The 26,109-nt window shown below is 39.7% G+C and overlaps 2 protein-coding genes across 9 annotated transcripts in view; both read left to right on the forward strand.

Moving 5' to 3' along the window:
• Positions 1 to 2,569, forward strand: part of LOC134847712 (tRNA (cytidine(32)/guanosine(34)-2'-O)-methyltransferase-like) — a 123,532-nt gene extending 120,963 nt beyond the window's left edge. For all 3 annotated transcript variants that reach the window (XM_063864893.1, XM_063864894.1, XM_063864895.1), the window contains one exon: positions 1,847 to 2,569. In XM_063864893.1, coding sequence (XP_063720963.1) covers positions 1,847 to 2,310 — 464 coding nt within the window. In that variant the 3' untranslated portion in view covers positions 2,311 to 2,569. The remainder of the gene's footprint in view (positions 1 to 1,846) is intronic.
• An 827-nt stretch (positions 2,570 to 3,396) lies between these two features.
• LOC134847709 (liprin-beta homolog) lies at positions 3,397 to 26,109 on the forward strand. 6 transcript variants are annotated; one of them, XM_063864884.1, is made up of 13 exons: positions 12,007 to 12,056; positions 12,780 to 14,099; positions 14,417 to 14,781; positions 15,399 to 15,802; positions 17,839 to 17,922; positions 20,091 to 20,191; positions 20,492 to 20,694; positions 21,173 to 22,096; positions 22,295 to 22,591; positions 23,228 to 23,591; positions 23,783 to 23,997; positions 25,025 to 25,259; positions 25,627 to 26,109. In XM_063864884.1, exons 3-13 carry the CDS (start codon positions 14,505 to 14,507, stop codon positions 25,877 to 25,879), a joined length of 3,357 nt encoding a protein of 1,118 aa, XP_063720954.1. In that variant the 5' UTR covers positions 12,007 to 12,056; positions 12,780 to 14,099; positions 14,417 to 14,504; the 3' UTR covers positions 25,880 to 26,109. The 6 variants fall into 6 exon arrangements, with proteins under 6 accessions (XP_063720956.1, XP_063720957.1, XP_063720954.1 ...); XM_063864886.1 differs by lacking the exons at positions 12,007 to 12,056; positions 12,780 to 14,099 and adding an exon at positions 3,397 to 4,122; XM_063864885.1 differs by lacking the exon at positions 12,007 to 12,056 and having other exon boundaries at positions 12,127 to 14,099; positions 14,420 to 14,781.

The following is a 26,109-nucleotide window of genomic DNA, read 5'->3' on the forward strand; positions in this document are numbered from 1 at the left end:
TATTAAATAAAATAGATAGATGGTCTGACCCTAAAGTTAAAAGTGTTTTTCAATTTATAAAGAGTAAGAGGGAGGATGATGCTAAGGTTAAGTCTGGAGTTGAGGAGCTTGAGTTTCCGAACGGTAGAATAGTTTGAGTTTGGTTGTTTAGAGGGGTGAAGTCTGAGTCAGTAATTTCTGCACCTAAAGAGGTGCCTCTGTTTTCCTCCGCTATGTTTGAGTATCAGGAGAGTGGGCATTTGCATTTCCCATAACAATTGCATTGTCTTGCACGAGCAACTGCGTAATGAAAGTTTTATAATTCTGTGCGCCCAAACACGGGAGGGGCTTTCGGTACCATTTGCGGCGACTGGTCGCGCGTGGGGTCCACGAAGGCGGCACCATTGGACCGTGCGCTTTTTGCTGCTCTGATAGTGGCTTTGTTTAATAAATTGCGCGAAACCAACTATCCACTCGAATCTGCCCGCACATAAAGTGCCACACGGAACTAACTCTAGTGGGCTAACTAGTGGTTACTGTTGCTACACTCTTCTAATGAGTTTACCCTGGAATGTGGATATCGAATTCATTTTCAATTTTTTGTCAAGTACCTTCCGTCCGTTTTGACGAAAACTTAGAGGAATTCCTTGCGCTAAGTCAAATCTGTATTTTTTGTCTCACTGATATAGGTCTGTCGTTGAAGTGTTTTTACGAGTCGTAGTTAAAAGCTGCCGATTAAAGATGACAGCCTGGTTGAATTATTTTAGCAAAACTAACTCATAGTTTTTTTCTGACTGATCATATAATCAATCAAATCCTCCGCAAAAGACACTCCCAGTTGCTTAAGATCTGATTGCGGCTTTCGACACAGTGACTCACTTGTTGCTCATCTTTTTCAATATTTTCATGTAACCACTTCCTCTTCAATTCAAAACCAAAATTCAACTGAAATGGCAGCCAAATTATCCCTAGTCAAATTCAATCTACTTTGAAATGAACGTAGTTCACACTCTTATATACGTCTTGGTGAGTATTTTTAGGTTTTTTTTCAGGAAAAAGCTTAAAATTTGTTCATGCTCAATTTTGATTTTTCGCGGTTTGACTTGTGATTTTTTTTTGAGTTCAGTGCTTTTCCATTGTTAAAAGGAAGGCAAACTCCACTATCGAACTGCAAAATTGTAAAGTGATCGACTTCTAATTTCGAAATTGAAAATTAATAATCAGATTTCCCAGCGCAATAAAAGTTTTGCTTATTGATCCAGTTTTCTCAAATTGGGTTAATTTTTTTTTAAATGTTCATCATAAATTGTTCTTACAAATTCAGAGAGCTTCAATGCCATCTATTTTTTTCTTCGACTTTTGTTGAAGGTTTGTGAAAAAACAAGTCAGTTTTTTTTCAGTTTCCTTGCTTTCATTACTCTTTACCAACTGTCAGTTGGCTGTTTCATTTTCAAATTTAAAAATATAAAGTGTCAATTAAAATAGTTCTAAAGTTTCGAGCTATAAGGCCATAAACGTTTTTCTTTTACGTTCGAAGTTTGAAATTCAAGACTAAAAGTTTTTAAAAGAAAGATTTAGTAGTTTTTTCCGACCTAGTGGCAGTCATTCTACTCACTTTTTACGTTTGAGTTGCATCGTAAGGGGTTCGAAGCTCTGCTTCACTTCTCTTGAATAATTTTTAAAAAGCTTATTCTTACTCTCGCGGCCTGTTGAACGAATTTCGAGAAGTCCTGAAAATTTTTGCCAGGGCGCTGAGCTCACATTAGTTTTCCTTGCTTTATGTAGTTTTGAGTTTTTTGTCCTTGAGAAAAATTCAACTAAAATTAGTTGATGATAAATGAAAGCAGCCGGCGACTGTTTTGTTTAGTTCTTGCTGCTCTCAATATAACTACCCACATCTTGAAGGAGGGGGGCACTTTCGTGGCTAAAGTGTTCCGTGGCAAAGACATCGACATTTTATGCAAGCAGTTGGAGCTCTACTTTGACAAGCTGTGTCTGGCGAAGCCACGCAGCAGTCGCACCAGTTCTCTGGAGGCGTTTGTGGTGTGCAATGGGTTCCACATGCCCCCCAACTGCAGACCCTCTCTGTTCAACCCCCTACTCAACCCAGACAGTTGTCTGCAGTGGGACAGTCTGACGGAGGAGGAGCGGGTGGTGCTGCCCTACGTGTCCTGTGGGGACTTGAGTGGCTTCGACTCTGATTGTAGCTACCCTCTCAACATGCAAGGACACGCCCCCTACCAGTACAGAGAGCCAGTGCAGCCGCCCATAAACCCGCCCTATGAACATGCAGTGAAGTTGAAGCGGGCTAATATGTTGCAGCAGCCATAGTACACAGAGGACGAGTACTTGATATTAATCAGTCAAGACTGATGGCCAATATCGATTTTCGAGTCGCGCATTGACTTGGAGATAGCGAAGCAAAGCAATGAATGAATCGAAAAAGTATCTATAGAATAACTGATTACTCTTTCAGATTCTTGTTCAACTGAGCCTCTAGTTTAGCGTTCTGTTGCTGTGTATGTATGAATTAGCATCAAAATATCATTAGAACTCAATCGTTAAATAAAATAAAATATTCATAAATTTCTGCTTTTTTCGCTAATTAAGAGATGGTAATAAAACATGGCTGCGTGATTTTTATGGTGGCCCCTGGGAAATATTAAGGCTGTTATCAGTTCTATCGACGATCATTTCGGGGATATGGGTTCCTGGGGCGAGCACCTTATCGTCGCATATCTCCACCTCTCTTTAACTTTTATCCCTGCTCTCCCTCTCGCAATGCTTCAAATATTAGCATATCTTTTTTGTATGGTGCTTTATGATGCGGTATCGAGGAGGAATGAGCGCCGCAAAAGAGATTCAAAAGGCAGCATTTCACAGCAAAGCAAACAGGCGCTCTGCCGCTGACGCATCATTACAAACAGTAGGAAAGGGAAGGGAAGGGAAGAAAAGGACTCTCTGCCTCCTCGGCTGAAGCTTCTCTACCAGAACAGCCTCCCATTCAACAGACTGGACAATTTGCCTCTTGTTAGCCAAAAGTACAAACTTGTCTTCTGTCTGTATAAAATGGAATTGAAACCAATGAAACGTGCAAATTCATTAATCGAGTATCCAAGATTTTAAATTGTCTGGGTTACTAAGAGGTGCAAACTGGAACAAAGATGTCAAATGTTCAGTCTGCTTTGCGCACTGTATGTGTGGGACTACTTCTGCGTTTTAATTAGTTGTACAAAGCAGCTTACTTTTTCTCCTCGCTTCCATCAATCCATACTTTATTCTGTATTCATTCATGGCTTACGTGCAATTTAGCTGCAGGCACGTAGCATGAATACGTATGTATGTTTAATGCGTGCAAGGTAAGCTCACGTAATTTCCCCTGTTCCACTATTTTACCATCCATGCCTCACACTGCTCCCCTTGGCACAGCAGCGAGAGAAGAGAAGTGAGGGAGAAAAAGATAGATGGATATACGTGGAAGGAATACTGTAGCTATGAATATATATCATACAGAATACATTGTTGTGTGTTGCGTGCGTTGTACGATGAGGTGCAAAAGAGAAAGATAAAATAGGGCAGAGTAGAATTGTATCTGCTGCTGCTGCTGCTATTTCCACTATCTTTCTCCTTCCTATCGCCCCCCTGTCGTCTCCACTGGCCCCCAACTTACACTCACAACAACAACAGAGCACAACACCCCACACGCCACGCCAAACAAGTTGCTGATCAGATCCCTGCCGACCATTCAAATGTTGTTGTCGAAATACACACTTAAATAGAAATCTGCCGAATCAATCTCACAATGTTAATGCTGCTCTCTCTCTCTCATTGCCTCTTTCCGATGCCTTATCTCCTTGTGAATAATTCCCACTAATCTCTTCGATTGCATTACCATGCGGAAGCCATTGTTTATTTCAAAGGAGCAGAACAAAAACAAAACTGCTCTATGATAGGCAATAAACAAAACAGCACACATGGTTGTCGTCTGCTGCTGCTGCTGCTGCTGCTGCTGCTGCTGAAGGACTCTTCTTGTTCTTCTTCTCGTTAGCCACCCACGCGATGATTGTATATTCTACCGAGCAGCAATAGACAGTTTCACATTTTATTATCCGACATCAAAAGCGATAATACTTCCTCAAAACGGTAAGTCTGAGCAAAATTGAATAAATTCATGGCAGAGTTGCAGGTAAGAGTGCCTCCTGTCTTCCTGTTTGCTTCCGTCTAGGACATATTAGCCTCATTTGAAGCGTCGTATCTGAGCTCAAAAATAAACAAATCTAGCAAGAACGTGTGTAAGTTATAGAGATCTTTTTTTCTAATTTTCTACATTATTTTCTACTAGATGTTCACTAAATGAAAGCGAAATGGCGCAAAAAATGTTTCTGATTTCAAGTTTCAAAATGGATTTTAAGGTTAACAATCACCAGTAAAAATACCTTTTGATCTAGTTTTCTCAAATTAGGTATCTAAAAAGTCCATTCATTTGTTTAAATAAATGCCAGTAGTCAGCGGCCAATTTTCTGTTATTTATTTTCTGCACGTGTAAGTGTTAATAAATGAAGTGATTTATCACTTATTTAGGTCATGTGTATTTTTTGAAGGAAACATTCAGTAAATTTGATCACACTCAAATTTGTTCTGTCGCAGTTTGAAAGTGGACTTCAATTTTCAGGTTTCGGCAGAATGATAAAATGATATGATCCAGTGTTGCAAAGTTTGGTCGGACAAATAATATTTTGGAAACTCAAAATGTTGCAACTTGTTTTTTTTTTGAAAATTTTTAGCATATTCTTAATGACAATTTTACTACAGCTGACCAAATTTTATTGATATTTAGCATATTTTGAATGGTATTTTTAATAAAGCTGACCAAATTTTAGAAAACAAGATCAATAAATATTTTTTTCATTCCATGGGTATCTGAACATAGATTCTACTTTTGAAACTACAGCTTATTTCTACTTTCGTAATTGGACTGCATAGATTACTTTTTAAAAAGTTTAACCGCTCCATTCCCTAGCGGTAAGTTCTGATAGTAAACAAAAAAATTATATACATTGACTATTTTCCAACTCTGTTGATATGTTTACGATGCTTTAGGCAACTTTTTGTTGGAGAACTTGTATACTTTACGTCAGGGGCGGATCTAGGATTTTCTCGAGGGGGCGGATTTTCAAAAAAATTTCGACCAAATTGATTTTCTGTTTTGACCCTGTTTTGGTCAAACTTTTTGCGCCACAGGCAAAATTCTGAAAAAACAGGCCAAAAAAAAGTATTTTTAGGCGTTTTTTTGAAAAATTTTGACCAGAAAGTCACCTTTCGTTGGCGCATGCTCCGCCCTAAAAATTAGTAAACGGCGCCTTTAGAAAAATTTTTGGGTCGGTTAACCAAAAATGGGTATTTCCAAAATACTACAAAGGGGGACCCTTTGGGTAGGCAGGGGGTCGAATCCCTGAGGGGGAAGCGTCCGTCCCGGCTTTACGTACAGTAAAGCATCTGAAAAAAGTTGGCAGTGACTTCACTTCGAAACTTACGGCAGTGTTGTATTTCCAAGCTTCTGTAGATCAATGAATCAAAAACTGTGTTTTTCTAGAATTCTTGATAATATTCAGTTGACAGTTTTTTTTTCAAAACACTCCAGATCCAGGGCTTCACATAACAAACAATGAATTTATCTTTTATTTTGTCCAGGGGCGGATCTAGGATTTTCTCGAGGGTGGGCGGATTTTCAAAAAGTTTTCGAAAATTTTGTCGATTTTTTTTAAGTCGACAAAATTGATTTTTCGAGCTCTCCCAAAGCACTGTTTTGTCCCTATTTTGGCCAAAGTTTCTGCGCCGCACGCAAAATTTTAATAAAAAAATAGGCCAAAAAAGGCGTTTTTAGGCACTTTTTGGAAAATTTTGACCGAAAGTTGCGTTTTTTCGGCGCGCGCTCCCCCCTCAAAATTAGTATATATTGGCGCCTTTAGAAAAATTTTAAGGTTGGTCGCCCAAAACTGGATTTCTTAAAAGTACCAAAGGGGGGACCCTTTGGGTCGGCAGGGGATCAAATCCCTGAGGAGAGGGGGGCGTCCGCCCCTGATTTTGTCTGATGTTCATTGTTCGGAAAACGGTCTGTGGATCACTTGTAATTTCAACCCGTGTTTCTAAAAAACGCATACTTTAAGCTTTCAAGTTCTTGCAGTTGTTCATGTTGAGACCTAACTGTGGCCTATGGCGGGTGTAAAAACAGCAGGAACAACAGCAAAAACTTGAACGCTTAAAGTATGAGATTTTTTGAAAACCTGTTGGTGATTCAAAGACCGTTTGCAAAAATGAAAATCATACTCAATAAAAGATAAATTCATTGTTTCGTATCTGAAGCCCTGAATCTAGAGTGTTTTGCAAAAATTTTCCCGCTGGAAGGATCCTACAAATGACTTCATATTCCTGTTGAGTAATAACTGGCATACGGATGTTTTTACATCCGCCATTTCGAACATCTCGAAGAAAGTTCGCATGTAATCAAGTTCAGCATCATAGTTTTAACTTTTCAAAAGCTGAGTTCAAAATTTTTTATGTTGAATCAGTGTTGTAACTGCTAGGTTGAATTTGGCATATTTAGTCAGCTTTTTGAAATAGGTTTCTCTGACTTTCAAATCAACTTTCATTCCATATTAAGCCAATGTTTATATTTTGGAAGCTGAACGTGTTCTCTCTCTAGGACAGTTTTTCTCGGCGACATTGAGTTAACAAAATTCAAAATGAAAGTTTTCGACTTTTCAAGGGCATTCTCATCATTATCACGTAGTTTTTCTTGAGTTCGACGGTAGAGTATTCTGTTTTTGTCATGGCTCGTTTGTAAAACTCATCTTCTGATTTTGATTATAGGGAAGTGTTTGAGAGACGATGAACGATTTGTCAGAATCTTATATAGGTCGTGGTGGTTTTTTTGTTTTTAGGAAAAGTCCTAAAGTTTGTTCAGGCTCAAATTTATTTTTCGGGGCAAGGAAAGGAAGGCAAACTCTACGATCGATCAGCGAAAGTTAAAAGGTCACGAAAACGTGATCGACCTTTGTTTCGAAAATGGAATTTAATTCATATAGACCCAGTTTTCTCAAATAAGATTTTTTTATTTCAAAAAAGTGCCAATCAAAAACTGTTCTAGAAATTCGAGCTTCAAGGGCATTATTTTTTCAAATTCAAAAGTTGAGATTTTTTCAAAAAAAAAAAATAACATGTCAGTTGTTTTCTGTTTAATTGCATTCATTGACTGTTTTCCAACTGTCTGTTGGCTATGTTTATAATCTTCGTGCAAAGGCCTGATAGCATCCATTTGCTCGCCGCCACGGAAATCTTCACCTAAAAAAAATCATATTACGAATTGTTATGTTATGTAGCTCTTGATTAGAAAGAGTTGATGCGGCCATTTTATGTTCTAAATGTTTTTTGTAGAGGCCTGAGAGCGGCCATATAAAATTAACTATATCCTTATCGTGTTCGTTTTGCTCTTTTTTTTCTGAAAATGAGAGAAAAAAAAACAGATATTCATATCTTATTTTTTTCTGAAAATGAGAATGAAATCAGATGGTGATCAGAGCGTCAGATTTTTAATTTAGAGTTGCAAGTTTTCACCTCACATCTGGTGATAACCTAATCCAAAGTAGGATTTGTCTTTTGTGCCAAGGATCTTTAAGATGCTCTGAGCCGATTTTTTAACCTTGCGGTAAGCAAGTTCATTGGGAGCGGGTACTAGACTTTTTTCCGGTACAGAATGGTCAATTTACTAGGAAATGTAAATTCCACGACTGCTGACACGCAGACTGCTGGCATGCTCAATTTCTTGAAAACGTAAATAAACTGCCATCTTTTAGGTTTTAGGCAGTAGTTAGTGGACGTTCGTTTCAAGTAATACCTTTTTTTAAATAAAATTCTTGAAAAAAGAACGTTTTTTTTATATTCTTGATTTTCGCACTAGTTTTTGTCGGCTCATTTTTCATCTTTTTACTTGCTTGCAAGCTGGCTGTTTATTTTATTTGGCACGTTTTTTCTGGGCAAAAGAAAAATTTGTTTAAAATTGAATTGTCGGACTTTCGTTTGTCTGCTCAAGTTTTGTCTGCCACGTTGCCAAAACATCACGGGGATTTTTCTTGCGCTGTAAGCAACTTTCATTGTAGTTTCAAGTGACAGTGTTGTTCATTCTAGTTTCAGGGGGACTTGAAAGATTTTAAAGTTACATATTTTTTCTTATAAAATCACATTTTTCTTCGGCTTAGCTGGTGACTACTCAAAGAATACCGGCTTGTTTGCTACATCACTGACTTTTCTTGAACTTGAAGCAATTTTCTTGAACTTGAAGCAAGAAACTACAATGAACAACACATACAATAGCAACTGCAATAAAAATTGCTTCAAGTTCAAGAAAAGTCAGTGATGTAGCAAACAAGCCGGAATTCTTTGAGCAGTCACCAGCTAAGCCGAAGAAAAATGTGCCTGCTCAAAGGTTGTCGGCTTTGTTTTCTCTTCGTAATTTTTGTTCCGTTGCTAGCTTGATATTGAAATGTCTGGCTTGTTTTTTCTAAAACTAAGTTCTCTCGGGAGATCGAGAAATTTTAATTTTGATAGACCTAGTTTTTTCTACTTTTTTTGCTTTTTTTTCGACTTCTTTAAATTTTAATTTTGATAGACCTATTTTTTTCACTTTTTTCTTTTTTTCGACTTTTTTGTTTTTTATGTTTGTGTCCCATGCTTGATTCATAATAATGTCGTCAATTTTTAAAATGTACTTTAAAGCTAAAAGTATTATAATTTCAAGTTCTATAACTAATGGTAACCTTGATGCTAGAAGAAATTCTATGAAATCCTCAAAATTTTCCATATTCTTCTGGCATTTGAAGTGTCTTCAGCCAATCATATGTTGCCGTATGTAGATTAAATCTAGTAATAATGGTATGATCTGGGCAAGAGTTCAGATCAGAGATCTTTTTATTGTGACATTTACGAAATCGACATACTAGAGCACTATTAATTTTGTCTTAAGCAGCTACATTTTCGAGCTCAACAGCCATCTACTTTAATAGGAAATAGGAGGCCTCGTACTGAATTTCTCCTTTCTCCCCCGCTTCATTCATTTTGGTGTCTGTTAAGCATTGGTTGCAAAGCTGTTTAGTCAGCAGATTCATCTCTTTAAATTTTAATGCTTCCTATGGAATCTTTTTCGAACTCGTTATAACGGTTGTTGGGGCTTTTTGGACCTTCTTGAGATTGCTCAGTTCTTCTTCTAACAAGCCGATTTGTGATTTCTTGTTGCGGATCGAGCCAATCTTTGTGTCCTTGTTGCCACACTAGCCCATTTTTATAAGTTCCCACCGTTCGGTGCAACTCGTACACGTTCATGTTGTCAGTGATGCTTACTTTAAACAAAATCCGCCTGTCCAGTTTACATTTTAGCGCGCTTCACGATTTGTTGATCCGAAATTTTCCTGTAATCTACTATCATGAGCTGGCTCATTAATATTTTTCTGTAGACAGCGGCTATCCAATAGTTTACTCAACTGGTCGAATCATGTCAAATATGGTTATAAATAATATGTTGATCACAGCAATTAGCTTAATTCAATCAGATGAAAATTAAAAGAATGAGAGGTAATAATGGGGCATAGGAAATTAGACGATAAGCAAATTAGACGGATGCTACAAAAACGAAATTAGACGGAATTTATTTTTTACAGATCTGGCATTTTAGACGAAAAAGCTATGAAAAGGAAAGGGCCAACAAAATTTTTTTATTAAAAGTCAAGTTTCACAAATACAAAAAGATCATAAAATGTCAATACCTATCAAAACAATTAGTCTAAATGAACAAAAAATGTCAAATCCGAATATTACAAAAGAGTTTTGAATTGAATAAATTATGCATGATTGACTTGTAAAACTTTTGGCTACCGAAATTTTATCTGTTGTCTGTCTACAAACAATTATATTTTTCTTGCGCAATTTGTCTGCAAACAATTTTAATCTCTCTCACTTTCGTCTATTTTCTCACAATTGCAGTTTTGCAAAATCGTCTATATTCCTTTTAAGTACCTCCGTCTAATTTGCTTATCGTCTAATTTCTCAACCCCCGGTAATAATAGCTAAATTAAGGTTAGAATTGTTGTTGTGAAGTAATGTTGATATTTTTGGGGATGATAGCCTATCTAGTTTCATTTTATGTTTTTGAAAGCCGAAAATCTCCAGATCAATTTTTCTCGAAAATTGAACCATTTTTAAGATTTTGCGTCGAAACAAAATCACGGCCGATCGGGCTGTATTATGATAACAAACTTCACTACGTATGAGCTTTCTGTGATTTTGGACCTAAATTTGGGCCAAAAAGTACTAGCGAATCCATAGTGTCTTACCTTTCCTTCGTGAAATTGTTGGAACAACAAAAATAACAATTTCGAAATTCAAAAAAAAGTTTTTATTTTTTTGTTTATATAAGTTTTTTTCTGACAGTAATAACTAAAAGAAATTTTTGATGTTAATTAGGAGTAGGAGGTGTTCTAAATTGCGTATAGTTTTTAATTCGTTTTATTTGCAACTATAACGGCTGATGGAACTAGCCTAACTGCTTGTGCAACAACCGACTGCTCTTATTGTTCCGACTTTCGATACGAAAGTAACGGAATATTTGTGCTCGGGGTGGGTTTTTTTTTCTTCAGACAAATTTCGACTTTTTAACTAGCCATTTTTGACGGAATTTTTTTATATCATTCAAAATGTATTGTTGTCCTGAGCTTAAATTTGAAAAGATATTTCACCTGTGATCATTTTTCAGAAAGTTATGAGGGTTTAAAGGTTGCCATTTTGACCAATTTGGGACAATTAACGCGCGATATACTCGAGCTATTAACGCGTAAGCGGAGATTTAATCCGTCTTAGAAATTGTTCCAAATTGGTTGAAAGAAGCTTATTTGCCATAATTGGTTTGTTTCAAGGAACGAAATCTATCCTTTTGTACTGTATATGGCGTGTGGGGGGATGATTTTCATAAAAAATTTTAAATTAAAAAAAAAATTTCATTTTTTTTATTTCAATTAATTTTTTAAAGTTATTACTGCTCCATAAACCTTAAAAGGTAGTCGGAACATTCAGGGCTTCGCCCTGATGCGAGCAGTCTTGTTACTCAATTTATTCTTTCGTGAATGCAGGAAGCGCAAATTGAATTCTCTTCTGTCAGTTTTATTTGAAGCGAGTTTTTGTGGATCTACTTTAATATTTAGAAAGAGATGAATGTATACTAGTGATCTCAAAGTTGTTTCTTAGGGCTTAGCCATCGTAATCTGTCTTATTTGAGGAGGATTCCTGTGTTGATCCTTTTTGCCTACCTTAAACCTTAATTAGCGAGTACTCTAATTTGCATTTCTGAGCTAATACCGGAATTACTTCATGATTCAAAATTTCGCGTGCTCTAGAAAAATTTGACCATATTTGCATTGCGTCTCACTGCAGTTGCCTACTGAAACAAAGAACTTGAAGGCTGGCTCATTTTAGGGTAAATTGGTCAGGGAAAGAGCCGGTCTTATAAAAATAGATTCTATTTTATGCAATTGGTCACTATTATCCCCCGTCAAATCACGGCGATCAAAGAGAAATAATCGCTATGAGATTGGCACAGATTGTCGGCTTCATAGATATGTAGAAAATATTCATGATTGAAGTGAACTCTAGTTTATTATTGTACAACCGGGAGGGCTTGCGGGAGATCCGTGGACTGGTTAACAGTGCAAGTACAGTGTGTTTAATGGGCTAAACGGGACTGTTTTGGGTGCACTAGAACGTGTTGTCTTGTGTTGTGTTGTGTTGTGAGGGATTAAACATCTATCAGAATTTATGTGGATTGACAACTGATACGAGAGTGTTTGGAGTTGTGTTGTGTGGTTATTGCTAATAAAGAGCGCATGGTCTTGTTGGTTGATCATGTTAATTATGCGGTCCAGAAATAATCAACTGCAGGTCCACTTAATCCCAACTGCAAACCCACACCACCACCGCCACCACTCAAATCTCACACCTGATCTGAACTGAACTACACTGCAACTGACTGAATTGAAGTTGCCTCACTACGAGCAAACCATGTGTGCACTCCACCCCTACCCTGCCCCTCCCCTCCCCACCCCGCATGTCCACAGTGACAGATTAGCACAACTAAGACATAGAAATGCCGTCATAGTGAGAATGATACAACAGAGAATGATGATCCACCCAAATTGCAGAGACATTTTACAAGTAGCAGAATATTTTTTTATCTACTCATACTGTCAATTGAATCATACATCAAAACAAGTTCTTTCTGAACTTTTCACTTTCATCATAGATTTGAAGACATATGAGTTAAAATTTATTCGGTTTCTGATTTGTATTTGCGAATAGCAACCAACTGTTCTGCTTGAACTCCTCTTTTCCTTTCGACCAAGATATTTTTTAAGTGCCGGTCGGCCTATCTGGCCATTTAACAACTTCGGTCGAAAACAAAACATTTGTGTTTCAAGTCTGAATTGTGCTCACGTGTTGTTTGGCTTGATTGGAACTGACAGTAGTACCCTGAAAACAACAACAACAACATCACAGAGTGTGTGCCAGGGTTCAAAACAGTTTTTTTGCAGAGGCGGAAGACGGGAGGGTGGGGGTAGTTGAGTTGTGCTGTGCTCGTGGCTAGAACTGTTCATGTTCGTATGAGGAGTGGGGTGGGGTGGGAACATGGTCTAGATTGGGTTGGTGTGACGGCTAAGCTCAAGTGTAAACAGCCCCAAACTAACTTGCATAGTATTTAACAGTAGCTTATTCCTGGTCCCCTCTATATTGCAACTACTGCACTTCACCTGTGCGCTCTCTCTCTCTCTCTCTTACCACTCTCTTACCAATCAACTCAACTCTCTTACCGGTCCAGTCCAGTTCAGTTCAGCTGAGTGGAGTGCAGTTAGCTTTCCCTTCAGTACTCTGTTTGTGTTATTTATTACGTGTCTATCTCTGATTGTGCATGTGCATGTGTGTGTGTGTGTTGTGTGTGTGTGTGTGTGTGCTTGAGGCCACAGACGTGTCCAATGTACCTCCGCAGGGCCACATTCAACAACAAAACACACTCATTAAACACTACTACTGCAGTCCAGCGAGTCCCAAACTAGCCTTCAATTCCATTCCTATTCTGCTTCCCCCTACAACCAATTACTACCCTTTAGTTTATGATTTCCCACTTTTATTCACTTTATGCTGAACACTTTAGTCCATAATTGTTAGCCTGTCGTCTGTCTCAAATATTTCTCCATTCCACTATTGTCACTTTCAATTCACGTTTCATTTGGTCCAACTCTCAAAACACAGTTTGTTAGTGGCCCCGAGCACATATGGGCAGAACAAAACTGTTCAGCAATAGCCCTTGCAGCAGTTGTTATTCTCCTGCTATTGTGCTGCTATTGCCCTGTACCTGTTAGTTGTGTTGTGCTGTTTATGTACTAAGCATTCGGCCACACGAACACACCAATATCCATTTATGACACTTATTCAATAAAACATTCAATTTTCAATGATCGCTCTTTACCTTTGTGGGAAGTGGCCATGCTCTATAGAATAGACCACTAGCCACACTAGGGCCATGAACAACTCTTACCATTCTCTACTTTGCTTCCATTTTTCCTTCTCTTTTTCTCGCCATTTAATTTAATTTAATTTATTTTCATTTCCATTTTTGTCACCTATTTTTATGCAACTGTTTAAACAATGGCGCATCTCTTTTCTTCTTCTTCTTCTTCTTCTTCTTCTTGCGCACAAATCAAATCACCAAACAACAATTCAACACCACTCAACCATTATTATACATGCATACACACATTATGCGACATCAATTTGCAGATCAGCAAATCCAATGCAGCATAAAATCCAGTTTTGTTCACAGAGCGTGAACGAATAAAGGAGCAGGATTGAACGAACAAAGAAGTGCTGCTCGAGTTCTATTACCGATCAGAAACAGGCCGCCTCATTTTGGCTTTCTCCCTTTCATCCTCCTCTCCCAGTTTTCTTTTCATTTCCTGGACTGCTTTTAACTAATTGTGGGGGTTGGACTTACCAACTGTGTGTTGGCTACAGTTGTTTGTATAGTTGTGAGTATATTGTGCTGCTTGTGTTCAGTTGGGAATTGACTGTTGGTGTCTCTCTTTGGTAGTGATTAGAGTCAGGGGTCCGAATGCGGAACAAATTGCAGGGCTGCCATATCCTGACAAACACATAGTCAGGCATAATAACAATCATATAATAGTTATTGTTCATAATTATATACCTCTATTCCCTTCCATTCCCTTCCATTCCATCCCCACACACTTCTTTCTGTTTCGATTTGATTTGGAATAGGTTCTCTTTTGTTCTACTTTTTGTCTGTGCCGTCCTGTGGCCCAATGTTATTTTGTCATTTGCTGTTTAGCAGATAAGCGAAGTGGGTGAAGAGTGTTCGGACTGGTGGTGCCACATTCATACATTAGAGACACTGACTCTGAAGTGGGCGAGTGAGAATGGTGGAACAGATAGGGGGTCCTTTGGGGGGTGTCTCATTTATCCAGCACCACCTTCCCCAACCTCAGAACATCCAGAACAGTCCCACTGAAGAGACCACAAACAACAACAACAACAACAACAGCTCAAACGGAGACCACCACACCTACAGTTCAATCAACAACAATAGTAACAGTTACAACAGTAGCAGTAGTGTTTCCAACAGCAACAACATCACCCGCCCTCTGGACTTGCAAGAGAGACCAAACAACCTCCTGCTCTCTTCTGCCTCCAGAGGTCAGTCAGCTCAGCCCACAATTAACACACACATACTGTCCAAAAACGATCCCCCATTACCTGGTTTACAAATACGAAGTGCTCTTTAGGTGAGGGGGGTGTGTAAGGGGGGGGACGGTCTGGTGACACTTGAAAGTGAATCAGATAGTTGAATCTTCTGACAAAACATGTTTGTTCATATCGGTGAATGCTGCAAAGTGTATTTGCTTTGTATGCATTTGCGCACTCTTCAAAACAGGTCTGTTCACTCGTAGGCCGCATATTGGATATATTGGTTTGCTTCTGTCTCCCTTGAATATATTGCATTTTGATCCCTCTTTTCTTCCCCTTTGCAGCAGCAGCCACTCTTTTCTACTGTAGGCCTACTGCAGCCACTCAGACTAGAGAGATTTTGGAAAAACTGGTAGTCAAATTGAATAAATGCACAAAAATGATGGAAGAGTTAAGAGCCTTGAATTTGCATTTAGCCCTGTTAGCATTCCATCCACTTTGTTGTTTATCCAACTGTGGCTTTAATAGTTCCTGAACATGAAAAGGCAACTTATCCTCAGGTAGAATCATCATCTCTCTTTGACTGATTAGTCTCATTTCCTGCTAATCTGTGTTGTGTTTAACAGGCCAGTCTTGTGATGAACTGCAGTCTAGCTCATGTGGCGGCTCTGCTGATTTGCTGGGCAACAACACCAACAATAGACTGGGGGGCTTCTCATTCCCCCCAACCAGTGCAACCCCTGAACCCCCCTCCTCTCTCCATTCCTCCCAGCGCAACATGAACAACAACAACAGCAGCAGTAACAGTCACTCTACATCTCCATTGGTGCGCTGCTACAGCCAATCACAGGCCGACACAATGGGAGCACAGCACCTGAACGGGTTCCAGACGGAGGGCAATCCTCAGAGCAATGGGAGTGGGGGTGGGGGAGGCGGAGAGGGGGGCTATGGGGCGGATGACATGCAGGAGAGGATAGACTTGTTAGAGCGGGAGAAGAAAGTGCTTCAATATCACAACCAATTCCTCAAGGTTTTAATTCCTACTATCATAAACTGATAAAACCTGTTTTTTTCCCAAGTGTGGATTATTGGTCTGATAGTGTAATCTCATTAGTGTCTTTTGAACGAAAGTAAGATTGAAGGTGGATGAGACGTTGCTGAAGTCGTTTCTTCATCTGATGGGACGCTGTTATCAATCTTCTGTTATCTTTTTACTGGCATTCTCATTACTTCCCGTTCTGCTCGTTTGTTCGTTCTGCAACGAATTAACTGTCATTTGTCAGGCTGGGTTATCAAATGAGATATAAAAATAGTCTTAGAGTCCGTTTTAGTGATGTCCTCGAGGCAAATGGAACATTAATTTAGTAATTGCATAGCGAAAACTACACCAAGACTGCTCTTGTCAGGACGAAGCCCAGAAGGTTCTGACTTACCTCTAACGTCGATTGAAAGTTCGTTTTTTAGTATTGAAAGCAGTATTGAGTTTGGGGGATGGATCTTTCAGCCGACCAATCTTTTAGCTAAAAGTGAAATATTAATTTTTTAGCTGATCAACGTAATAGAAATGACACATAATTGGTTGACAGACGTAAAAAGACGCTAACTCTTCGATCAAGCTTCCTTAATTAAGGCAATGTGTCGTTTCCGTTCTTGGCCCAACATTACCAAATTACAGTATGAACTTTCAATTTGCTGGAACTCTTTTCAACCTATCGGTTTTGAGCATCTTCGTGAGATCATCAAAAAGATAAGTTTTGGACCGCATATCAAAAAAACTCAAGACAATTATCTAACAATTTGTCAACAAAACGATCAACTCCAAAAGCATAGTAGTCTAAATAAACGTTAAAAAAAAGTTGTGAGCGCACAATAAAACTCGCGCTAAATGCTAGCGCAGTGGAGCGAGCAGTTGCTACTCGCCAGTGCCGCGTTTCAAGTTACTGTTCTGACCTGCTATTTGTTTTGAGTCTGCTATAAGCGGTCTGCTAAAATACATAGCACCTTGAGTTTGAATTTGAGACGGATCGCATTGTTTATTTGGATATACACGCCGCCCGTCGTAATTTGAAAGAATGCTTCAAAATGCTTGAAAAAATTGAAAATATTTTAATTTTTTAAGCTGAATTTTTACCCCATATGCTATTTTAAATACAAAGTGATTACACTTGCGAAAGTAAGTGTCTTCTAATCAGGTCGAGTTTTTCCCGTAAACAACTTTTCTTACATCTGAAGTTGATATTGAAGCTATTTTATTAGTGAACATTATAACTTGCAGATTGCTTCCCACTTGGCCTAGAGGTAACACCGATATCTCTGTACCTTAAGGTCTGGGATTTGAGTCCCGGCCGGAACTTGTTTTTTTTCAGTATTTATAAAGTTATAAAAAATGATCCGGGAAATTAGAAATGTCAGTCTTTTGTTTGTCTGCTTATGTTTTGTTGACTTAGCTGCCACCGTGTGGAACTTTCTTGCGCGTTCAGCAATTGCCGTCGTAGTAGCAAGTGTTTTTGTTGTGTTTCTGTACTTTTTAAAATTAATAGCCTGGCTGTGTATATACATTTTTTTTCGTTAGAAAGCTTGAAATGTATTCAGCTTGTTTTATTAACTTAGCTGCCCTGATTTGTGTCGCTTCTCGAAAAAAAATGATTGATTAAAAAATTCAGGTAGTTTGTGCTGCAAAAGTTCAAATTTTTTTAAAAAAAATTGGTCTTAACATTTAAGTTTACACTATAACAAAGTTGATGAAGCTGCTTTGTATATTTTCTGTCAGAACAAACAGCGAGATGTGCTATCTTATCTGTATACAATTGTGCTTAAAATCAGTTCTGGTAATTGATATCTCCAGCTATTCAGTATATGAAGTAGATGCATGTGACATAGAGGAATGAACTATCTATGGTATGTAGATTGATTGGGTCACAGTGGAATGAGAGGCTATTTTGAGTTCTTCAGCCGAAATACCTGGAGCACAGACTGTATGCTACTGTGACCATGTACTACTGGACTTTTTTGTATGTGTTCGCTTGTGAGAGTGTGTGTGTATTTGTGGTGTGATTTTGTGTTTAGGAGGAATTGGAGAGCCACAAGAAGCAGATAGCTGAACTGCACACTACAGTGGCTGACTTGAGGAAGAGAAACATCAGATACCAGGTCAGTCGCTCAGTCAGTCTCTCTCTCTCTCTCTCTCTCTCTCTCTTTCTTTCTCTCTCTCTCTCTCTCTCTCTCTCTTTCTCTCTCTCTCTAAATAAACCGACAGCAACGCTCAATACTCCATATATCCTAAACAATTTTAGATTTGCAAGTCTCTATGAACGTATTGAAGACACCTATATAGGCCATCTTGATCTTTTTTTTAAGGAAGAAGTCTCAAAATTTGATCACAATCCGAATTTGACTTTTTGCAGTTTGACTTTTGACTGCTTTTGATTTTAAATTGAATTATTATGCTAAAAAGAAGGAAAATTACGCTCTGCGATTACTTAAAGTCAAATGGCGGAAAAAGATATGATCAAGTTTTCTCAAATTGGGGCAATTTTATTTAGAATTGACTTCATAAAAGATTCTGCAAATTCAAAGGGGTTTAAGGTGATATATACTTTTTGAGAGTCGAAAGCTGAAGTTTTCTTACAAAAATTTTTAATCATTCAGTTCGGTTTCCGAGAGTTCATTGACTCTTTTGCTTCTGTTTGTTGGCTATGTTTGTTCACAGCAACGTGAAATTTTACGAGGGAGTTCCTGGATAACTTGGGTTTTCTGAACAGGGTTCGTGCAGTGAAAAATAACAATCAAGAGATTTTCTTAGGAGAAAAATCCAGGGTTTTCAGAAGCCTGTCAGAACTTCTAGTAAGATCGCTGAAATTTTTTTTGTCTACTCCCTATGAACTGTTTTTAAAAAAGAACAAGAATAGCAGGTCATTGCGCAGATATTCTTCAGCTTTCATTTTAAAAAATATATGATCAAACTTCAATGTAAAAAACGGGTTACGAGACCTCAAGTAACGTTTAAGTAAAAGATAGCTTGACTGGCGATCGTAAAGAGTTACAAATTGCCAATTTATCCATTTCGAAAACCAAACAAAACTCAAAATCATTTTTTTTTCGACAAGGAAAATGTTTCCAAAATTTTTTGCAGCTCGAATCACAACTAAAAGGGCTTCAATCGGATCACGTTTGCGATTAGCGATTGTTATCAATCGTAACAGAGATTTTTCAGGAGAACAACTTTTCTCACCGAACCACTGAATCCTTGCTTAAATTTTTTCAGCGTCGCTGTTTTTGTCAACCAGCAGACATACTTTGATCATGTTTGTATTTAAAATACCTGTTCTATTCTTTTTTTAACGTTTTTTGCAAATTTGATAACTCGGATTTCAGATTTTTTTTCACATTAACTGGAAATTTTCCTCTTAAGTTTTTCGCTTATGTTAGTTTTTCGCTTATGTTACAGTCCTCGATGCAATAATCACCTGTTTGCACTAGCAAGCAGCGTAGTGTATTTGTACAAACCTTCTTTTTTCTAATCTAACTCTCAACGAAAAGTGTTCATTAAAAGTGTTCGTTTACTTGGTGGCCTTTTTGCTATAATCACGATCTATAGCATTAGAAATTTCATAGCATCTGTTCTCTGCTTTATTTGTGGCTAGTGTTTGTGATTTATTAAGCGTTCATGGCTGATTGGTTGGGGCGTGAGACGCATAATCTCTTGGTCGCACATCGAATCCGAAACTTAGCCAAGTTTTTACTAATTCGAGGCTTATTTCTACTTTTTCTATTGCACTTTATAGAGCTGCTTTTTGACGTGCTCGCGCTAGTTTTTGCGAAGCGAAAGCTTGGCCATTATGTTAATATTTCATCGTTTGAAGAGCAGAAAAAGGTGTGTAGCGTGTGTATGCTTCGGGATGGGCGGAAGAGGGGTAAAAAGTTTAACTGCTCATCATTTTTTTTCGGCTCAACGCGTTTCTGCCCAAGTATTTTCGACTTTGTCACTGCTTCGTAAAAATGATTTTATGCTAACTTAACACTGGCAATTGTTGTTCTAAACATTTTATCTTCCATGTAAACATCTCTCGAGACAAGTGGAGAGACGCTTTAGTACATCTAGTTTTCGAATTTTTTTCAAACATTTTGTTTAGTGTCTTTATCTACTTTTTTTTTATCAGCTAGCTTGCCATGCTTAGCTTGTGATGTATTGCAAGTGAAGCTCTACTTCACCTCTGTGTATTTTACTCGAGCTCATCTGGCATTTCTTCTGGTAGCTGGATTTGCTTTATGACCAGATTCAAATTAAAGCTACTGATGTCTGTTCTTTGTGCTTTTAGAACATTCTGACGTCTTATGAGCAGATCACGGCGGCTGGCTTCAACAACCTCGACAAAAGCAAGACCAACGCCAATGTCATGTTCCAGAACCAAAGCCAGAGGTACTTATTGTATCATTACACCCATCAATCGCCCAATTTATTTGTCTGGTTTCACTGAGGATTTGGTACGCAAAATTGATGCGAAATTGGTACGCAAAAGAAACAACGCTGATGACACTTGTGCAATTGAAAGCAAAATTGCGCAGGTCAAAACTTTTCTGTAAGTTTTAAGTGCCACTCAATAGTTAAGAAAGTGGGGAACATTGTGCAGGTTTTTTGTCAAATAGTTCGATGTTTACGGAAGTACAATAGACTGTGAGGGGGTTGATATTGTTTTGTATTGTATTGTTTGTCTGTTAGTCTGACGAGTGACGATGACAACATGAGTGAGAAGGCGCTGACTCCGACCTCATCCACCGGCACAGAGTCAGACAGTGCGAAGTCCATACAGCCCCACCACTCATCCCACCCCCACCCCACACATCAACAACAACAGCAACACCCCAACCTACAGATTCCATCCTCCACTCTCACGTCAAACAACTGCAACCGGCAGACCACAGGTAAATACATGCCACTAAATGAGCAAATGAGGCTCCTTTTTTCATTCCGATCAACAAGTGGGAAGGAACGAATGTGTCAGGTGTGTTCCATTTTCTTAGATTTGTTGAGGGTTAAGTTATATCAAAGACCTTCCTGCTTAATTTGATATTAAAAAGTTTCAAAAAGTGTCAAAAGCGGTCAGAATAATTTGGTCTGAACATTTAAAAAAAACGTAACTCTTCGCGGTGAATGGAATGCTTCACGGCCGCACGCCGGCATTTACAAAGAGAAACTACAAAGTTGTTGTCTTCATTAATTGAAAGTTTAAGGACTACTTCCTCAAGTTTAGCTTGACGCCTCCCGTCTAATTCCGCCTGACTAATTTAGGAGCGACAGCTGTGCTTGGAACTCTCTGTGGCACTTTAAAGCAACCAATTGGATGGAGATATACCATAGAGGTATACGATAAAGTCTGAAAAGGCATTGTTTCTGTTTCAGGTGCAGTTGATCCAAAGAGATCCCCAGTAGTGGGAGGAGTAGGAGAGTGGGACTATAGACCCCCCGAGTTCTCTTTCGCCCCCACCGACCACCGACCGCTTCCCTCGGAGAGACCGAGTCCCCTCTCACACCACACGCGGCAGAGATCCCTACAATACTGTCACTCAAACTCGCCCATTGTGGGAGGCAGCCAAAACAACACCATCAAACAGTCTGGCCGTCCATCCAGTCCTTTAGTGGGGGGATATCCGAGAGGAGGGTCCCATAATAACGACGAAGCAGATGATGTGCAGTTCAGTGTAGGGGGAGCACGACCACCATCCGATGCGCCATTCCGATCCTTGTCGAATGCTGGCAACGCGAGAATGAACTCATTGGGGGGCGGACATGTGGCCACAGGTACACCCATGACACCACAACATCCGATCAGTTCCTCTGCCACTCTGAACAGCAGAGCCAGCTCATGCAATGAGCGGAAAGTGGCGCCGGGACCTCCCCCACGCACAAGTGCACTGAGCAAACTGGACAACAGAAACGACAAGTGCTGCAGTGTGCCAAATTTGAATGTGTATGTAAATTCCTCAGATCAGAGACAACAGACTCAGCTACAGTCACAGAATCAGGGCTACAACCACAGTCGCAATAAAGACAGTCTGGAGAGCCAGACGAAGCCAGGGCCTCTGAAGAGAAACAACAGCCTCATCAGGTTGTTTAGTCGCAAGAGCAGCACAGGCCAACAGTTCTCCAACAAGAATAAGGATCCAGGGTCCCCCATGAAGAGAGGCCAGCCTAGACAGAACAGCTTGGGTGGGGGCATGTACGGGGGAGGGGGAGGGGGAGGCAGTGAAACGAGCACCCCCAATCTAAACTCCAGCAGGCACAATTCAATATCCTCGCACACATCCTTAGCTGACAGCCATCAAGGTGAAAATGCGAAATTCTTCATAACAATTTTTTATAAGATCTCAAACAGCATTTGCATACGTTTAAGTTGCACTTCATTAAAAGAACCTCAAATTTTCAACAAGTTCCATCAAAACAAAAAAGTCATACAAAACGGTCATACATGTTGTAACTGAATCTGACTCTGAGTTCGCTTGTCAAATTCGGTGTCTGTTTCAGTTCCCTTCCAGCAATGGGATCGTCTGATGGTCGCATCGTGGCTAGAGCGACTGGGTCTGGGCCAGTACGTGGGATCCTTGTCGTCCAGTGCCACCGGAGCCTCCCTGGTCTCCGCTGGACCCCACCACTTCGAGAAGCTACTGGGCATGAAGAACCACCTGCACAGGAAGAAGTTGATGTTGGCCATGAGGTCCCAACTGAGTCCCAGACCCAACCCAGTCGACCACATAGACCACCAGTGGGTGATCAGATGGCTAGATGACATCGGACTTCCCCAGCACAAGGAGGCATTCGCTGGTGAGAGCAAATGAAAACAACCAATGTGGGAAACAGCGAGGCGCCAAACTAGACTCGAGATCAGTAGCGTACCGGGGGGGGGGGGGGGGGTGGCTCAATTCTGGTTACCATACTCTTCCAAAGGGTCCCCCTTTGATATAGTCTTACGACATCCGTTTTTTGCTGACGAATCTCAAAATTTTTTCAGGGCGCCTTAGGCGCCACCAATATTAATAATTTTGAGGGGGAGCGCGCGCCGAGAAAACGCATTTCTTAGGTCAAAATTTTCCAAATAGTGCCTAAAAACGCCTTTTTAAACCTGTTTTGTTTAAAAATTTGTTTGCGTCCCAGAAAAATTTTGACAATATAGGGTCCATATAGAATGCTCGGAAAAGTAAATTGTTCGACCTAAAGAAAAGGTCGGCAAAATTAAAAAACCGCCCCCTAAGAAGATTTCTGCGCACGGTACTGCTCGAGATAAATCTACCTCTTAACTGGGTATCGTCATTTATTACTGATTGACTTAGGTGTTCAAACAGTCGGCCAGTGGTTCCGAGTTCTTTCAGTTTTTTTGTGTAAATTGAAAATATATCACAAGTTTATTGCAGACCAAAGAAAGGCTATTTGTGTGAGTAGTGTAGTGTTGCGTGGTTTCAGAGGCCAAAATAGACGGGCGAGTGTTGTACTACTTGACCTTCGATGACCTGGTCAGTCTGAAGGTGTTCAGCGCCCTCCATCAGATCAGCATCGGCAGGGCAGTCCAGTGTCTCAGAACCCAACAGTGGAACCCACACTGTCTAGTCAGGCGGCCACACCCACAGCAATCCCAACCCCCACACCCTCCGCCCTCTCCCTCGCCCGGGATAATGGGAAGTGGGGTAGGAGAGGATGGTGGTATGGACCACGGCCTCCAGATGCACCCCTTGCCCATGGACCAGAGTGGGCAGCCGAGTGGCCATGGGAGTGGGTTCCAGGAAGACCTGATGTTATGGACCAATCATCGAATTATGGACTGGCTCAGGTGCATTTCATTCATATGCATGGTAGTTATGCTTTAATTCAATGAGATTGAAAATATTAATTACTTCAAAAAATGAATGGCTGAAAGCTAGCGTGTATACTTTATTCGGCAGCTTTTGAAGCCCTTGCCAAAATTTAACTCTGATCGGGTTTATCTGTTCGCCTGAATTAAAGAAGGGTATCCTTGTGTAGGAGCATAGACCTGTCCGAGTATGCCCCCAACCTGAGAGGCAGTGGAGTGCACGGGGGTCTGATGAGTCTGGAGCCGAGGTTTGTGGGGGAGACACTGGCAGATGTGTTGTGCATCCCCAACAGCAAGACTCTCCTCAGGAGACACCTCATCACCCAGTTCAACAGACTAGTGGGCGCCCCCTGCGAGGAACTGAAGCGAATGGTCGAAATGTCAGGTCACATCAACTGCCATCTTAATCAATCATTTCAGCTCATTTTAATCACTTTTTTCTCCCATTATCCAAAACAATCTTGCTTCTAGGCATATGAGTTTACTAAATCGACAGTTGAAATTTATTAAGTATCCATAAACGCAGTGAAGATGCTCTAGTTTAGATCGTGTAATTTCATGTTTTTTTTCAGGAAAAAGTTTCCGAAGTTGTAAACGCTCAATTTTGATTTTCGATTCATTTTTGAGTTACTTTCAAATTCTACCATCATTTAAGTAGTAATTAGGTAAAGATTGTTTCAGTATGTTATTATTTCAAAAAACTTCTCATATTTTTTTCGAGTTCGTGGTTTCGTCCTAGTTTCGGTCGGTTCATTTTCCGTTTTTTTTGTAACGCCCCCTTTTTCATGTACTGGGGTTTTTTTATTGTCTTATTTTCTAAAACATTTTTCCATTTTAAACAGTTTTTTACTTTAATTGAATGTTCAGTATTTTATAAATTTTTTCAAGTCTGATTTTGTATGTTTTTTCATTTTTTTAATATTTAAATGTTTTCTCGGCTTTGCGTAATTTTGAAGGCAAAATATTTTCGGATAGAATTATATGTTTCGGTATGAATGGGCCGTAAAAACTTTTAAAACTTCATGAAATGTTTTATGACAACAGTTTTGTTTTCGGCTCAGCAGGTTTCGACCTAAAGTTTGTCACCTCTGTTGCCGCTCGGTGAATGATTTTTTTTGTAACTTTCAATTTAATTTTCCAGAATTCTGTTTTTTTTCCATTCACTGTCATCTTGTAGCGCAATGTATATCGCAATTCAAAGTTTTTCAAACTAGCTCAATACTGGCTGTTGTGTTCCGCCACAGGTTTTCATCAAAATGAGTTTCATTTTGAGACAAATATTTTAAAATTTCGGTGCTGTTGTTTGGCGATTTGTGGGTTTCTGTATCGCAAGTGGTGCAAAGCTCAGCCCCGCATCTGTGGCCTATTTTTTATTGAATAAAAATGATGTTCATACTCTGGTTACTTACTAGGCCACTTCCAACTCCTTTCCCCCAGCATGAAGGTGAAGTGTCCCCCTCGCAGGGCAAGGGGTAGACGGTCACGTGACAAAGGGGGGACCCTGGACGACCTGGTCTGTCCACTGGAGTTCGAGGTGCCCAACTTCATCTCTCCCAATATATTGCCCCAGGGCTACCTGATCAGGAGTGAACACTTCACCAACATCCCCCTCTCGCCCTCCTCACTTCTACTCCTCCAACCCCACAGGTGACCATCATTCTTTCATTCTTACACTCTCTTCATCACTTCCTACTTCTCTAACCGACTAATCATCAAAACGCTTTTAAAATGAATGAATCAATTACCGCGTCGTTTTCCTTGAACATCGGCTTTATTTTAAAATCTTACAGGACTATCTGGCGTAAAATGTGTTCAGCATTTAGAATTAACAAAAAATCGTCTGAAAAAACTCCAACTGATTCTGATAAATAACATATGGCGGCCACATGTAAAATGTCTTCGCTTCGAGAACTGTCTAAAAAGAAATGAAAGTGCGCATTGAAAAGTTAGACAAATGTCACGTGTGGTGTGTCCTCCTCATCTTCCGATTATGTGTGTCTCTCTCCTGTTTCAGATCTCCCTCTCGATCCACTCTGGACTCCATGTCCACTCTGGGCAGACAGTCGGCGGCAGGCAGTCTGGAGGACTTAGTTGGGGCAGGGGCTGGGACAGGAGGGGCGATGGGAGTAGGAATGGGGGGCATGTTCGTGGGGGAGGACGAGGATGCGGCATTCACAGCAGAGTCAGTGCAAGATATCTCCATGCTGTCCACTCAGATTCAGTCTCTCACATCCCAGCTGTCACATGACCAGGAGCACAACAGCTGAACAACCAGCGACGACACACCTGCGAGAGAACTGACTATCAAATCAGAACAGAATGATGTCGTTTCTGTGCAAGTCCACCAGGGAGACTTAATTTTTCAATTTTAACACTAGACTCAAGTTTGCAGTTACAAACACTCACTGTACCAATTTATATAGCAACGTAAATTGTAAAGTAGACAGAGTTAAATGATAAATGTTTCTAATTTGAAATTGACTTTTTTTCTACGTTG

Source organism: Symsagittifera roscoffensis, chromosome 6 (genome assembly GCF_963678635.1).
Source record: "Symsagittifera roscoffensis chromosome 6, txSymRosc1.1, whole genome shotgun sequence".
Lineage (NCBI taxonomy): Eukaryota > Metazoa > Xenacoelomorpha > Acoela > Convolutidae > Symsagittifera > Symsagittifera roscoffensis.

Coding starts and splice junctions, on each gene's coding strand:
- LOC134847709 (XM_063864886.1), top strand. CDS start 14,505: ATGGTGGAACAGATAGGGGGTCCTTTGGGGGGTGTCTCATTTATCCAG. Junction 23,592..23,782: donor CGAATTATGGACTGGCTCAG/GTGCATTTCATT, acceptor ATCCTTGTGTAG/GAGCATAGACCTGTCCGAGT. Junction 23,998..25,024: donor GCGAATGGTCGAAATGTCAG/GTCACATCAACT, acceptor GTTACTTACTAG/GCCACTTCCAACTCCTTTCC.